The sequence below is a fragment of the Eumetopias jubatus genome, unplaced genomic scaffold (assembly GCF_037043125.1).
Source record: "Eumetopias jubatus isolate StellerSeaLion01/CBP00866 unplaced genomic scaffold, mEumJub1_p1.0 scaffold_8, whole genome shotgun sequence".
In the NCBI taxonomy this organism is placed as follows: Eukaryota; Metazoa; Chordata; class Mammalia; order Carnivora; family Otariidae; genus Eumetopias; species Eumetopias jubatus.
The window spans coordinates 19,482,847-19,500,014 of NW_028274814.1; the positions used below are offsets into that span (position 1 = coordinate 19,482,847).

The following is a 17,168-nucleotide window of genomic DNA, read 5'->3' on the forward strand; positions in this document are numbered from 1 at the left end:
ACCTCCTTTTTTGACATGACTGCTGATTTCTCAGGTGTTTCCTTTGGAAGTTAAAGGGTGAGGATGTGAAGATGTCCTGTTTGGGTTTGTTCTCGGTTCCTTTTCTTCCAGCCTCGGTGCGCTTTGGCCATGCCGGTTCCATGCTGGCCGCCCTCCCAGTACTACTGGTTTGTGGAGCATAGTTTCAAGAAACTGCCAAGTGTAAAGAAGAGACTGCATTTGAGCAATTGTAGGGAACTACATAAAGCACTTTTAATACTTGGAGGCTGTGATTCCGTTTAGCTGTTTCCTTGCTGGTTTGCTTTTATTCGAACTCTTTTATTTAAAACGATACCAACAACCCAAAACCTTGAGGAGAGAACATACACAGATTATGCTTAATTTTTGTATGTGCATTCTGAAATTTTATAGCTTGCTTGTTTTAGACCAAGAAAACAAAACAAAACAAAAAACAGTGTTAGCAAAGTCCTTTTATGAAAAAGATTTAAACTATCTTCACAAGTAAGCAAATCTAGCAACAGCTTTTAATTTTTCCTTGTTATGAGTTCAGTAGATCAATGTGCTTCCTGCTGATAAGGTAAGCACTTCCTTTCAGCTGATGACTAGGAGTTCGGAGGTAAAGAAATCAAATAGATTATCAGTCACCAGTACTAAAAGTTTTATAAAGATTAACTAATTAAAACTGAAAAACATGTGATTCTCTGTAGGACCTTATTCTATTCCAGCTCAGCTGTTGTCTAATGATATTAATATATTAGATTTTGTCAGATTTGCCTCACATTAAATGAAAAGGGTTTTGCTTTATTTATTTTTTTCGGGTTGCTGTGGTGATTTTCCCCTCAGTAGACAGACAGAACAGTAATGACGGCAATGTTCAACACTGCCATTCCAGTGCTTTTGGGCTCAAGTGCCCAACAAGTCATAGTGGAGAGAACACAGAATTGGGAATAGGGGGTTGGGGGGCTGGGCAGAGATGATGGGTGGCCCCAGATGTGCATTCAACAATGTGAGCTGCAAGCCCACCAGCCCTCTGGAGCCTCACTTTGCTTGTCTCTAAGTAGGATAGCTGATGCGATCTGATACGATCATTCTTGACTGTTGCATAGAGTTGTTAGGAATTTCAAATAAGATAATGTGTTTATTAAAAGTGCTTTGAAAAACTATGAGCTCCCATGCAAATATGAACTATCTTTACTGTAGCTTAATGAACAACTTAAATGAAAAACCTTACTTTGGTTATTTCATTTAATCTGTACAACAACCCTATGAGGTGAAGGATTAATGCTGGTACAGATGAAGAAATTGAGGATGAGAAAGGTTAAATTAGTTATGCAAGTAGTAACACAGCCAAGGTTGGAACCCAGCCTGTGCTTTACTTGGAATATTATATTTTCAAAAGTTTTGCAACCTAACATGCAAATTAGGCAACTCTGAACTTATGTTGTCTCTTCCATGAAAATCTCTTACTAACTGGCTATAAAGAGCTACTCTAACTCTATTTCTTCCAAAAATGTCTCTCTCAAAACCCTGTATTCACTCCATTGTATGCTCCTTGGTTAGTCTTTTCCTCACTTAATCATTTTCCGTATGGCAACCCCTGAAATGCTTTCCTAAGTCACTCTCCTCTATTTTAGATTCCTGAAGCCCAGCTATAGAAAACTTCTCTATTTCTTTTACATTTTATTATTCATTTGACTGGGCAGGTAACATGATGATGGAGAGGATACTGGAAGTCTAAACATCACCTCCTATGTTGTTTCCTGATAACAATTGGTTGATGTAACCTCCTTCATCTCCAACCTCCACCTCTCTGTCCTTCCCCTTCCTGTGACCCCCTTGTCACCCACCCAAAGTCACGGGCATGACTAACAACCACATGATTTTTAGATTATTGCATAGCCACACATAACTGTGTGCTTTCTCAGCCGTTTCGTTAGTTGTAATATTCACATGTGTCTGTACCATTATTTCTACTCTGAGATGTTGATACCTGTGATTTTCCAGAAGCCTTGTTGTTTCCATCTCCAAAATGGGTGGGTGGATTTAGAAAGATGTTCCCTTCTGTGATTCATTCAGGAGAAAGTGTAGTTTAACAAGAGATTGTCAAATCCTAAACCCTACACCAAACAAAATAGTGCAGTGAACAAAACACGTTTTCCCTCCTGTTCTCCCCCATCAAATTTATTTTATTTTATCTTATTATCTATTTATTTATTGAGAGAGAGAGAGTGAGAGAGAGAGAGAGCAGGGTGGGAAGGGGAGGAGCAGATGGAAAGGGAAAGAGAATCTTAAGCAGGCTCCATGCCCAGCACAGAGCCCAACTCAGGGCTCAATCCCACGACCAGAGATCATGACCTGAGCTGAAATCAAGAGTCAGATGCTTAACCAGCTGAGCCACCCACATGCCCCAATTTATTTTTTATTTTTAATTAATTAATTTTTAATTAATTTTTAATTTTTTAAAAAAATTTCCCCCTCCCCAAATTTAAATTTAACAAGAAAGTAAAATGAGGATACTTGTTTATGTAGAAAGTTTTTAGTATTGGACATTAGGAACACTGATAGCAACTGTGGAGGTAAACACCTTCTCAAATAGGTATATTTTTTAATTCCACAATTTTATTAAAAACAAAACAAAACACACCTTGTGTCTTCCACAAGAGGTGCAGAAATAGTAAATCAAATAAGACAAACAGCTGTGCTATCCAATATGAGTAAGACATTGTTGATGAGGCAGAATTAAACTTAGCTTTTGATTCATTTCAGCATTTGGAACACATTCTCTCTTTTTCAGAATTATACACAATGGGACTTTTGGATTATCTTCATATTTCTTTTGATTGATGATGGGCTAGTATATGTTGATATGGTTCTAAATCATATTTCTGGTATTGGAACTGACTCCCTTTTCCAGAGCTAATTAAGTGGAAAATGATGCATAAATAAAATTCGGAAGACTCACATTAAACATTCTTTAAAAAATCCACTATTTATTGTGAATTATAATTGTCATTTGCTTTCATTTGTAATTTAAAAAGTTCAGCTCTTGGTGTCACTTCATAATTTTTCATTTTCATCCATAATTATATAATTCCAAATTCCTGTTTTAATGTTTCACTGTTAGCCGAAAGATAGCTTGAATTTATGAAACAAAGTATCAAATTAAATTCATTACATATTTAACTTTTTGGTTAATAGAAATTTTCATAATTTTTTGTGAATATGTTTTCCCTTACCACTAAAAGAGAGCATAGGAAAAAAAAACAGACATCATTCATTTTTTCAGTTTTTAAAATGTGTATTTCGACATATTTTCTTTTGCCTGATACCATCTACACATTTGTCAAAAAATACCAAAATCAGGGAAAAAGTGATGATACCTAAGAGAGTGAAGCATAACTGGCTAAATGTTGATTAAAATCTCTCATCTGTGGCCTGGAAATAAGTACCAAAAGAGAATTATGCTAAACAGTACTATCAAAACTAACAACTTTTTAAAAATATCTTTTAGCAGCTCAACATGACCATTTATTTATTCTTATTTATAACTTACCACCAATTAACTTGTAAAGGATAAAAAAGAATTCACTGTTTTTTCCAAATCAAAACTTAACTGAAGTTACTCTTTGCAAACTGAAGGAACAGCAAAAGGAGTTTAATAACTTAGAGAGGGGCAGGTGGGGAGAGCACATTTTAAATCTATAAGTGGATTTTTTTCCAGAGGCATTAAATACACCTGGCTTCTATAACATGGCTTATAGTGTTGTATATGCTCAATAAATACTTATTGAATGAAAGAATGGGAACTGGAAAGTTATTTCTATCTCTTTTCAGAATGTAGAAATAGAGCGAAATTTCTACCATATGATCAGAATTAACTTCACTTTCCAGTACTTTATAGTTTTACCATAAAATACCACCAAATGAATGTACAATAGGAATATTGGAATTTCTCCTTAAAAGACACACACTCAAACTGTACTTTTATACAGTTTGGCTTTGTGTTTTGTAAACTTTGTTTATGTTTGTTTTAGATCTTAGGGAAAAGTACACTGTGGGCCTCCAGAGCTGTAAGTGGGTAAATAAAATAAACACTGTAATTTTTGGAAGCATCACTGAATGCCAAGAATCTAATATTATCATTCCAGCTTACACTGACCAGTTTAAGGGTATTTGTATTCTGTTATTCACAAAAGAATTTACAAGGAAACCTAAAACCATTGGAAAAGACAATGGAAAATGTCCTGCAGATTTTTAGATGAATCAACTATGATAAAAAAAAAATAGAATTAGTTTGTCTGGTGCACTGAAGTGAAGTCAAGAAATGCAAAGATGAGATATCCAAGCTTCCATCTCCTGTTCTCTTTTATATGATGTGGCCATGAAGTTATTCTCCTCCAAAGACTTTTTTTCATTTTATTTTTTTTAATCTGATACAATTGATACCAAGAACCACAGGACCTGAAAAATGTAGGTTGAAAAAAACGGGGGGGGGCAGGGTAACAGAATGCTTTTGCTTCCCTATGATGTACTTTAGTAGAAGGTGCTGCATCTTCAGATGATTTATATGGGTCACTATGTTGCAAGACTCCAGGGGGCATCATTTGATGGCATATTCTGTGACCAGTGCCCCCTGTGGTTGTGCAGTGGGGCTTCGTAAACTGTGCTGATTTTGGCTTCAGGAATGTTTTCCATGTGTTGTTCTAGGAGGAAAAATATTTTCTAATCTTTCATGGCATTCCTGTTTTTTTAACATCCACCTCAGTCTATAAACAATATCAGCATGGCTAATTTTAAACAGCTTTTTCACAGGGCTTTAGCCAGAAATGAAGGTTAGGAGCTTTATAGGCCGTAGGAAAGGTACTGCCCTGTGTGACACTTTAAATCTGAAAACACGGGGTTTTCAAAGGGAAGGAGGAGGCAACTCTAGAAGATAGTGGCATATTGGGCTAGAATCAGATTTCTTTACTGAATCAAGATTCTTCTTAGAATTCTCCTCAGCCATTTTCAGTTAAGTGGAGATTTTGTATGGGGAGTATTTCTTCTGAACCCTTATAAAATCTTTTTTTATTTTATTTTATTTATTTATTTGACAGAGAGAGACACAGTGAGAGAGGGAACACAAGCAGGGGGAGTGGGAGAGGGAGAAGCAGGCTTCCCGCGGAGCAGGGAGCCCGATGTGGGACTCGATCCCAGGACCCTGGGATCATGACCTGAGCCGAAGGCAGACGCTTAACGACTGAGCCACCCAGGCACCCTATAAAACCTTTTTCTAACTCACTGTATAAGGCACGTTTGTAGAGCGTGGACAGGAGACATGACCTCCGCTTTAGAAGCTTGTCTGAAGTCATGGCAGTTTAATTGCACTCATGTGACAATGCACATACGTTCATGGAGTGAGGAGGTATTATCAAGAAAAGTCTTGATGCAGAATGAGGGGGGATACATGGAAGACTTTGCCAACTAATAAAGAATATTCTGAAAAAATAGAAAAGGTGGCTTAGATATGTTGACAGAGCAAACAATGTTTGTTTTTTTAAGAAGATTTTATTTATTATTTATTTGAGAGAGAGAGCGCGCACATGCACATGCGCGAGTAGGGAGAGGGAGAAAGAGAATCTCAAGCAGACTCCTCACTGAGCATGGGGCCCTGACAGGACTTGATCTCAGGACCCTGAGAGCATGACCTGAGCGGAAACCAGGAGTCAGATGCCTAACCAACTGAGCCACCCAGGTGCCCTAAGCAATGTTTTTTAATCACCAAAAATTGTTATTGGAAAAAAGGCTGATTTATCTTTTTTCCTAATTTTATCTTTCTTTTTTTCTAATTTTGTCTTTAAAATCTGAGCCTTCCTCAAGGTTTTTACTTCTTTCACAAAGTTTTCTCTGCCTCTCCCTTCTCAAATCTCTGAATTCCTACAAACTACGTGAGTCTGTAGAATTCAGGAATTAAGTATTTGGGCACGATCAGATTGCTTGTATTGATGTTCTGCTCCACCACTTATAAGACAGGTAACCTTGGGCAAGCCACTTGACCTCTGTTTGCATTGATTTGATCACTTGAGAAATGCAGGTAATAGTAGTACTTGTTTCATGTGGTTATTATGAGTATTCAAATATGAAAAAAAATGTAAAGCACATCTAAGCACTTAGTGGCAGTTTCTCTTACTATATATCACATGGTGCAATATCTGATTGTTTCTTGTAATGATTTGCCTTAATTACTTTCTAGGGCATAATATATACACCTAAAACATAAGCTTCATGTTTGGGTTTTCCATGCTTGGGTTTTATATATCCAGTTTTTGTTTGTTTAGTTGGTGTTTAGATATAAGTTTTCTGGGTCAGGACCTGTATCATTTACTGTTTTTGTTTGTAACAGACTTGATTTTTTAGAAGAGTTTTAAGTTCACAGCAAAATTGAGTGAGAGGTAGAGTTCCCATTTATTTACCCCTGTCCCCACACATACACAGCCTCTCCCCACCCAACCCCAACCAGAGTGGGACCTCTGTTACAACTGATCAACCTACATTGACACTTCATTCACCCAGAGTCCATAGTTTACATTAGGGTTCACTCTTGGCATTGGGCATTCAATGACTGACAAATGTATAATGACATATTGCCACCATTATAGTATCATACAGAGTAGGTTTACCGCCCTAAAAACCTGTGCTCAGCCTTTCTATCCCTCCTCTGCTCTAGCCCCTGGCAACCACTTATCTTTTTGACTGTCTACATAATTTTGCCTTTTCAAGAATGCCATACCCTCGGAATCCTATAGTATGGAGCCTTTTCAGACTGGTTTCTTTCCTTAATGAATATGTATATACATTTCCTTCATGTCTTTTTCTGGCTTGATAGCTCATTTGTTCTTAGCGTTGAATAATATTCCATTGTCTGGATGTACCACAATTTTAGCTTTTAGCTACAGAAGGACATCTTGGTTGTTTCCAGGTTCTGGCAGTTATGAATGAAGCTGCTATGGACATATATATATTTTTTTAATTTCCTATAGTCTCTCATACAAAGGTAATGATTTTTAGCCCTTAGTATTCTAGATCTTAGATCTGATAAGGAATTAAAAATAATGTATTACATACAAGGAAACTGAAGACTGAGAGACATGGTATTCACTAACACTTTTCATTTAGTTCATTGTACTTCCTACTATGAAATTCTTTCCTAAATAAAATGAAGAAAATCTAAAAATTAGAATGACATTTAAAATATATTACCAAGGATTTGATGTGGTGAGAATAAGGGCTGAGAATTATTGTACCAAATGATGTAATCAATGTTTTTTAAGAATACATTTAATAAGTTGTAGCCATGACTTTTTTCTCATTGTTTTATAACTGCTTAATTATAACTTTATTATAACTTTGTGAGTTTTCCCCTAAATTAGGCATTGTATGTTTTCAATTATCTTTTGGTTGGTTGGATTTTTGAACTTCTCCCAGGGGTCGATGCCCACTTTGAATTGACTGAGCCTTGCTGTTTCAACAGGTTGCGGTGGGGAGTTGTCTGGGACCATGGGCTCCTTCAGCAGCCCCGGGTACCCCAACACATATCCCCCCAACAAGGAGTGCCTCTGGTATATTACCACAGCCCCTGGGAGTAGCATTCAGCTCACCATCCACGACTTTGATGTGGAGTATCATGTAAGGTGCGACTTCGACGTCCTGGAGGTAGGAATTTAGATTGCTTATCAGCCATTCCAAATTTGGTGTAGAACTGGAGATCTCTCTGCAAAACTCCCTAAATTATTTCCAATGGCCAGCAGTGTTCTATGTCCAGACATTTTGATGAGTCTCAGTTCTTTGTGAGTGATGTTGATGAACAAATGGGATTAATATCTCAGTTTGGGTTTCCCTAAAAGCAGTGCCTGAAGAACTTGGTGGCAGGCAATTTGACTTGGAGATGGTACCAGGAAGCAGGAGTGAGGGGACAGCAGGAGGGAGGGTGAAGGAGGAAGAGCCAGTGAGGGGAGCCCCTGGGAGTCCCTTGGGTTTAATCTCACTGGGACCCTCTGAGATGCTATGAGGACTGCTCATCAGAACCATCCCTGTAAGGGTGCGAGTCTGAGGCACTGGTCCCCCAACTCCTGTCACCATTGATGGATTGTACTTGGGGTTGTTACTGCCCCACACTTTAGTCTGAGAAACTCCCTTAGGGAAGACAGTGGGGAGGCAGAGTGTAGAGAAGGGGTGATCTTGGGGTGAGGCCACAGCTGCTGCTGCCATCTGAGGGGGGTCCCCATGGTGCAGGGTACAAAGTGTGACACCACTGCACAGGGTTTACCTCAGATAATTGAGATGACCTTTGAGACTCTATTATAATCAGGGATCTAGTCCTTAGGAACAGAACCTGTCTACAAAATTTAGTGGCTTCCTACACACAAAGCTCCTACCACCTCAGCTCTAGAGATGGCCATAGTGTTTCCTGACAAGGGTTCTGTATCTACTAGAACTTCAACTCCACCAAGGGCTGGGTATTTGTTTGTTTTGGTTTTGCTTTACTGCTATACCTGCTGCAAAGTACTTGGCAAATAGTAGAACACTTGATATATATTTGTGGAATGAATGAAAGCATATATATCTCTGATTGACACACCATAATAATGCACATTGTTGGTGGTTTGCAAAGGGATTTTGACATCCATTTTCCCATTTGAATGTTAAATAGTCCCGTAAGCTACAAAGGGAATTTTGTCCTCATTTTACCATCGTCAAAACAGAGGCTCAAAAATGTTGATGGGTTTTTCCATGCGCACGAGGACAGTGAATGGAAGAACTCAGAACTGAATCCATCCACTACTCCACACTCCACATAAGCCAGTACAAAAATATAGATAGATGTGGGTGGTGCTCAAGATGTTCACATGAGCGGCATGGACTTTAGAGGAAACTTTAATACTTAAAACATCATTTAACTACAAAACAAGTTCTTTTTTTTTTTAAAGATTTTATTTTTTTATTTGTGTGTGTGAGAGAGAGAGAGAGAGCACGCTCACGCGTGCCGGGAAGGGCAGGGAGAGAGGGAGAAGCAGACTCCCCCCGCTGAGCAGGGAGCCCAAAGTGGAGCTCGATCCCAGGACCCTGAGATCATGACCTAAGCCAAAGGCAGACGTTTAACCTACTGAGCCACCCAGGTGTCCCAAAAAGTTCTTTCTTTGAAAAGAAATGGGGTTCTCAAATCATGCCCTCACTGAGTGGCCGCAGAATCACAGAATTGTATTGAGCAGCTCTGGGCTCTCTAAAGGAGGATAATGCTGCAGTAAGTGAAATCAGAGACGAGCTGGGTAAGCTGTCGGGTTAAAACCTCAACCCTTGTCTTCATGTCGGTCCTGGTTGTTGCCAAGTCATGACTCCATCTCAGAAGAGGAAAGGTTTTTAGGAAGAAAGAATAAGGTGACTCCCGAAATTCACACTCACAGTATGAGTCGGAGTAACACTCGCATGTGGAAGTTCAAATGGTCTTTCTTGCCAGCAAGGATATTTTTCAGTGGCATAAAACCCCTTAACACTTACAAAGGGTTGGCAGCAGACTTTTCCACAGTAATGTGAAGTGTTCCGAACCCTTTATTTTCATATTCCAAAGCGCATGTGATTGTTGCCCACTTGGCAAAATGTAAATGGGTTCATTGTGCTGTGGGTTTTGTCACACCCATTACATGAGAAAGCAGACTAGGGCTGTTCCCTGCAAGCGGCTCAGGGGTCAGGGGAAAAGGCAGGGTCTCCAGGCAGTGGCATTTAGGCGGGTCCCGTGCCTGCCCAGAAAGCACTCTGAGGAGAGGCTATGGTCAGCTTGGGGCTTTTGTTAGGATAAATTTGTCTCCCATGTTCCGTCAAAATCAGGGTTTGGGGGGAATATTTCAAACCCCTTAAGTATTTTGGGAAAGCTTACTTCTTAAGGCTGAAATGAGTAACCCCCTTACTTTTTGTTCCAAAACCTTGTTTGACATCTTAGCGAATGCTCCTGTCAGGTGGAAGGTGCTGTAATAAATGTGCACTAATGATGATAAAATGATTTTTTCCATCCCTCATACCATAGCTGCTGATAACATGCTAGCAATAGGCTTTAAAATGTTACCCGGGGTGGCTACATGGCCTTGAGACACTGCTGACTTTCTTGACCCACCTGTTCTGAGACTGCGCATTATCCTTTCCTGTTCTGAGCACAGCCACGTAGGGCCTCTCTGTCACCAGGTATGGGGCCTACCTGGGTTTCACCAGATTTTACCAGGAGCCAATATTTTTTTTCCCTGAAAAATCAGTGTCCAGAAAGTGGCCACTCGCATTAAGCAACAGCCATTCGGTTACTCATAACCCTGGAATGCTGACTTGATTGTAACAATAAATGGAGCTAACAGAGCAGAAAGAAATGTTCAAAACAGATTAAAACCATAGGCTTTGAAATGTTCTATATCCTGAGCATTTGCTAAAAACACATTTTTTAATCTCCCATCATCAGACTCGTTTTTTCCCCCCAAAGTTTAGTCATATGTTGTAGTCGAATGAACCACACCCTGAAATTCTTTCCATCTTTTTCCTCTTTTGAAGAGTCATGCGTTAACTATTGGTGTTATTTGTGGAAGCCAAAAGTACCGTTCTATTGTTTGGGTCATGGAAACACTCTGGCTGATTTTACTTCAGTCTCTTGAGAAAGGAGCCTGAACCCGCATGAAGCAGAAAAGGAAATCCACTCCTTGGGGCAATAAATCAAGACAATCGCTTGGTGTGGGCAGTTTACTCCCTCTGGTCTCTCTGTGATGGTCTGTCGTGAGCCCAGCCCCATAAGAGGGGGAGTGAAAAAGGTCAAAAGCAGCAGTGTTGATTCTCCTGGAGGCTTCTAGGCCCAGCGGACTCATACCCTCATACCCGTTATGTTTGTGGTCTTAAGGGGACCCCGAGCAGGGAAAACAAAGACTATTTTGCCGAAGTGCAAGTTTTCTTTGTCAGAACTAAAGCCTTGTGCTCAGTGTTCTCTCCAAATGTGTGCTGTTTCTTGGGCTCAGACAGCTCATGCTGTCAGTTTCATGCTCTGAGGACTGTGTTCGGGGGGTGGGGGGGGTGGGGGGGGTGGTGCGGGCGGGCAGGCAAATCTTGAAATGAGGAAAGGACACCGTAAGCCAGAAGCGATCTGCTCCTTCCATTTGCACATGTGTACGTGTAAAGGGTCACACAGGGCTCCTCCTGAAGTCCTGCTTTTGATGGGACTTAGGGGGCCACACAAACATCGCTCCTCCTATGAAAATAAGCTTGAAGCCATCCGCCTGCTTCATTCCTTTGCAATTAAAGTCCTTGTGCTCAGCCCTCTGTGAACAGCAGCTTCATTCATTTGGCCCTTGCCGCATGGCTGGGGGGAATTAGTCAGACAAAGAAATCATTATAGATTCCAATCACACAGGCCTCGCCAAAAGTAGGCTTCTTGTTCTCGCTCTCTCCCCTCAGAGAACACTTGAGTGATTCCCCCTATCTGTCAACAGCTGCCCTGAGGGTGGGCGAGGGCCTGGGGTTGCGAGGAGGAATGGGGAGAGAGCGGCACAGGTGCCAGGAGTGGGAGGGCCCTGCGCACACATCTCCCCAAGCGCTGCTTTCCCGGTTCCGGTTCCGCCCTGGAGCCCCGGAATTATGAGTATAGACATGTGGGGGAGAGGGAAGGACCCAGATACCATTATGCCTGAAAACTGTCACCAAAAATGGTCTTTCTGCTACAAATTCGAGTTGGGCAAGACTTGGAGGTAGGGGTTCAGTACCTTTTGTTTGATTCTTATCTTCCCACCCGCTTTCCCCTATGCTCCATCCCCCCCCACCCCCAACTGAGAAATCAGCGTGTGAGGGGTTAGAGACCTGCCCTGGGCTGGGCACATCTGCCAGAAAGATGTGACTCTGAGATACCAGGGTGGGGGTGGGGGGCACTTGCTGGGAGGAATGTGTCCCTGGGGCACTGGGTCCTAGTCAGGTAGATGGTTGCAATCCGAGGAGCCTAGGAGATCTGAGAACACTTGAGATGGATCTAGAGGGAGCCGTCCAGATATGGGCAGAGTCCAGGGCAGTTTCCCAGAGGAAGTCGACTGCTCTTCGTCAGGTTCCCACCCATAGGATTCTGGGAGTAAGTTCAGCGAGAATCTGGGGGAGTCCTCCTTAAAGGATACCACAGAACACACTGATACAGAGGTTGTATTTTCACTCTCTCTGAAGGAGTAAAATATTATATTAAATGCCTAATCTTATAAAGTATTCAGATTGCAAAGTAGAAGATCATAAAAAATCCAACTGGGAGATCAACAGCTTTCAGTGAACTGACTTTCACAAACAACATGGGTTTATGCTAAGACTATTCCATGTGCCTAGAAGAGTTAGAAAATCAGACTTGATACTGTTTTATCGGCAATGCCTCTGCCAAAGAAAGCAGGAAATCCTATGAAGACCATGGAAAGAGGAAAAGGGGAGATAGGGAAGATTCTGGAATAATCTGTTCAGTTCAGCTGTACAATTCTGACTGATAGAATAAGCAGGCATTTTGTGGGTGGTTGAATTTCTGTGTTCCTAGGGCTGAGGGAGTGCCTTTGAAAACTCCAGCTCAAGTTTACCCATCCAGGAAGGCTGAGATTTCAGTCTCTCATGATAATAGAATCCAAGAGCTGGTGGTAAAACGAGGACAGGGGAAGGGCTGTCATTGCTTAAATATATCTCTTAATTTCAGTCCTTTCTTCTACATTCCATCTTAGATCTATGGAGGCCCTGATTTCCACTCTCCCCGAATAACCCAGCTATGTGCCCAAAGATCATCTGAGAATCCCATGCAGGTCTCCAGCACTGGAAATGAGCTAGCCATCCGCTTCAAGACCGACAGCTCTGTAAATGGGAGAGGCTTCAATGCTTCATGGCAAGCAGTCCCCGGAGGTGAGTGAACCAAGGAGGTGTCTCAAAATACTTAAGCTGAGCCCTTATAAATTTTATGAAATGATTGGAGAGAGAGGTATGAAGCCTAACATAGTGACAACTTAGTGACTCCTCAAATGGCAAATGTTGCTTTGGCATATACTCTTCCCTAAAAAAAATGAGTTAGAATTTTTTTAAAAAGATTTTATTTATTTATTTGACAGAGAGACAGCGAGAGAGGGAACACAAGCAGGGGAAGTGGGAGAGGGAGAAGCAGGCTCCCCACTGAGCAGGGAGCCCGATGCGGGGCTCGATCCCAGGATCCTGGGATCATGACCTGAGCCCAAGGCAGCTGCTTAGCCGACTGAGCCACCCAGGTGCCCCAAAAATGTGATAGAATTTAACTTCCGGAGTTAAAATATGTGAAAACTAGGGCATGCAAGTATACAAGTCCATGGTGAAAGCAGAAGTGGCGAAATTGGTTAGATTAACTTACTCTCCAAGGGCCTTGGGCCTTGTTACTGGCCTCAAATTTGGGGTAAATTACTTGGGGTAAATTATTTTGGGGTAAATTACAGCAAAGTGGTGAATTACTTCACGCCACGGTATAGATCTTTGGATGCTTGGCAGATGCCCAAATTATAAATGTTAAATTTGTGAATTCCAAGGAATTGTATTATATAGTGACTTTCTGCCTAGGATCTCAGGCTGTCTAAAAATATTTACCTGTTGCAGATTTTTTTTAAATAAAAAATGAATGTACAAAATATTCGAGCAGATGTTAACCTATACAACTACTCATAAAAACATGTTTGTTGGCAGCTTACTATGTACCAGGCATCTATTCTAACTGTTCTATGAGAACGATCTCATTTCATCTCTTACAACCACCCTATGAGGGAAGATAATTTCAAATCCTCACCTTACTAATGAGGAAGTTGAAACTTAGAGAAGTTAGTACTTAGCCAAAGTCACGTAGCTAGGAAATGCCAAAGTAGAGATGTGACCCCAGGCTACCTCATGGCCCCACTTTTGGAACCCTAACGTGGTATAGTAAGTGTGTTGGATCTTCCCTAAAGTTAATGATGCCTGAATTTAATGAGGAATATATATATGATTATGTATACATAGTGTTTAGATTACCCAAAATGATTGTCAACTATTAGAAAATAATACTACATTTTTCTATTATAGGTTTGTATTATCATAACTCCAAGATATGATGTCATAGAGATAGGCATTGATAGGTATTTGATAATATCATAGGAATAAAAAGACTGAATAACTGTACCAGGTCCATAATATTAAATTTTAAAAGGCAGATATTAAATTATTAAAAACATACACTACTAAGCTATCAAAATTCATAGGAGATGTGTTATTCTTACAGTATATTATATCTTTAGAGAACAAAGAAGAGGCATTTTATGGCTTTATGAGAACATGATTTTATTTGCACTTTTCAGTATTTAAAAAATTTTTTAAAAATTATTTTTGTCATTGTCATAAATTATTTGAGAGGTTTTCTTAGTCATCCGTCTTTTTGTTGGGATGCATGAATTAATGGTGGATATTCAGTTCTGCACAATGTTTAGCACCAACTACATAAAACAGGTGGTTGAACAAAGCAGCATATTGTTCTGTGCAATCAGGTCATGGGGCAAAGTTTTATGCATCAGGGATTCCTCTCATTTTTGAATTGGGTTTCCTACTTACAGGTTGTGGCGGGATTTTCCAGGCTCCCAATGGAGAGATTCATTCTCCAAATTACCCCAGTCCTTATAGGCGTAACACTGACTGCTCCTGGGTCATTCGGGTAGAAAGAAATCACCGTGTTCTCTTGAACTTCACTGATTTTGACCTTGAGCCTCAGGACTCTTGTATTACGGTAGGTGACACAAATTTCAAGCACCATCTCTAGTCAAACCTGGGTCAGAACATTGCTTTGTGAGGATATTTAATAAATGCATTAGTTATGGATGTTTTCAGTGTCAAATCATGGGCAACCCAGCTATTGGCAACTTAAAATATAAGGACATTTACCTTTTTACCTAAATACAAATCAACAGGTAGTTGATCGCAGGGTTTGTTTAACAACTCAGTTTCTATTCTACCATTGTTAGTGTGTTGATTTGTCATTTTGTGTTTGTTTCCTCATGGTTAAAAAATGGCTGCAGTAGCTCTGAACATCCTGCCTGAGTACAGATGCAGAGAAAGGGAGAAGGAATAATGCTATTTGTTTCTATTTTGTATTTTTTGAATCAAGGAAGCAAAATTTTCACACAAGTCCCCTTACATAATCATTGGTCAGAATTACCTGCAAGAGAGAATAGGGAACTTTTAGTGGAACGAATTTATCGTTAACGACTTCAAATCAATTATTATTAAGCCTCTGAGGGTTTTCATGGGTTCTACTTTTCTTGAGATCAGGATATCTCAATCTGCTACTTGAACAAATCAGTGTCTGATAGGACAGGATAAATTAGGGGATGGAGGTGGAAGAAAGAGAGATGCCTATTCGTTGGTTAGATGACCAAAGTTTCTGTCACTACCTTCCACTTAAATACATTCTCACCTGAAACTAATGCTTTATCCTTAATGCAAGAGTGAATGAAGACGTATTTTGAGATTTTCTTTTTGTTTTTCATTTATTTATTTATTTATTTTGGTTACCTGATTTTTTTTTAACCAAAGATTTTCCATCTTTCATTTGTATTTAGAGACATTTCATTCAAATATAAACCAGATTCTCTTGGCTAATGGATCTTTCTATTTTAGTTTTCTGACAGTTTCTTACACAAACTCCAACTGGCTAGCTTTCAGACTTAACTTAGAAAAACTCAAAAGTTGTTTCACATTTTTCAAAATAGTCCAGTCAAATGGTATAATTTCAAATACTGTTTTACAAGATAAAATCAGTAATCTACTTAAAAGATCAGTTGATTTATGACTATGTATTAGTCTTCTAAATTAATCTTCAGAGTCTAACTTGGCAAAGCATTGTACAAACTTAAGGTATAGAGCAAAGTATACAGGTGCCATAACAGTGACTCAGGCCAACTCTCCTGACAAAGACAATTTAAACATTTTAGGTGATATTAAAAAACACCTTCCTAAATGTAGCAAAGAACTCACAAGATAGTGTGAAATTTCTGAGTTAATATTTGAAAGATGTGAGTCTAGTATTTGAGATCGCTTTTACCTATAGGGCATTTGCTGATCCAGAAGGGGTTAGAAGCACCTCTGTGAGCCTCTCAGGACAAAGAGAAGCAAAGTTTGAGTTCAGAGATGGAATAGTCCTTCCAAACCATCCCATTATCCTAGGTATAAGGAAAATAAAACAGACTTCACAGAGACTGCATCCCAGCTTTGAGTCATCTGAGCGGCCCCCAAAATCTGAAGCCACGGAATAATGAGAGGACACTCTGTACTGTTAATATACCTTTGGACATCTGACAAAAGCAATTTAGAATCTTCTTCAAAGGGAGATAAATTCATTCTAGATCTCATTTCTACTAATAATTTTTCATGGACAATAGCCAGCACATTATAAAAGATATGCATGTACCTAAGGAGATAATATAACATAAATGAGATACAATATGAATAACAGACAATGGAAATAAACACACTAATATGGCAGATTGGTAAACAATTATGATTACTAAGCTCGTGGAGATAAAAGTCAAACTTTAAACTCTCAGCAAGGAACTGCAAACTATAAAAGGTGACACTGCAAATATGAATGAGAACCAATTAAAATTTTTAGAACTAGATAAAATATAATAGCTGAACTTAAGATCTAGTCAAAGCTTTTTTTTTTTTTTGTATTTTAGACAAATTAGACAGAGATGACGAGAGAAACAGTGAACTGGAAGATAAGTCAGAAGAATCTATCTGGGGAAAAAGCATGGAAAAGCAAAAGGATAGAAAATATAGAAGAGAAGTTAAGACACATAGAGGAGGCTTGTAAAAGATATAACATACATTTAATTGTAATCTCAGAAGGAAAAGTGAGAGATAAATGGGAACAGAAGCAATATTTGAAAAGCTAATGACTAAGACCTTTCTAAAACTGATGAAAGACATCACATTTACAAAAACAAGAATCCCAAGGAACCCAAACAACTAAGTGAGTAGAAATAGAAAGAGAAATAAATAGAAAGATATACTAATCTAAAAAAATGAAAGATAAAGGGAAAATATTACAATCAGTCAGGGGAGTGGTTAGGGGAAGAGATTGCCTTTTAAGAAGTGGCAGACTGAACCCTGACTTT

At 39.5% G+C, this 17,168-nt stretch overlaps 1 protein-coding gene across 1 annotated transcript in view; it reads left to right on the forward strand.

Annotated features, from left to right (window-relative positions):
• CUBN (cubilin) overlaps positions 1–17,168 on the forward strand; it is a 271,439-nt gene that overhangs the window by 117,399 nt on the left and 136,872 nt on the right. The window contains exons 29-31 of the mRNA XM_028114080.2: positions 7,511–7,692; positions 12,738–12,912; positions 14,610–14,779. Coding sequence (XP_027969881.2) covers positions 7,511–7,692; positions 12,738–12,912; positions 14,610–14,779 — 527 coding nt within the window. The remainder of the gene's footprint in view (positions 1–7,510; positions 7,693–12,737; positions 12,913–14,609; positions 14,780–17,168) is intronic.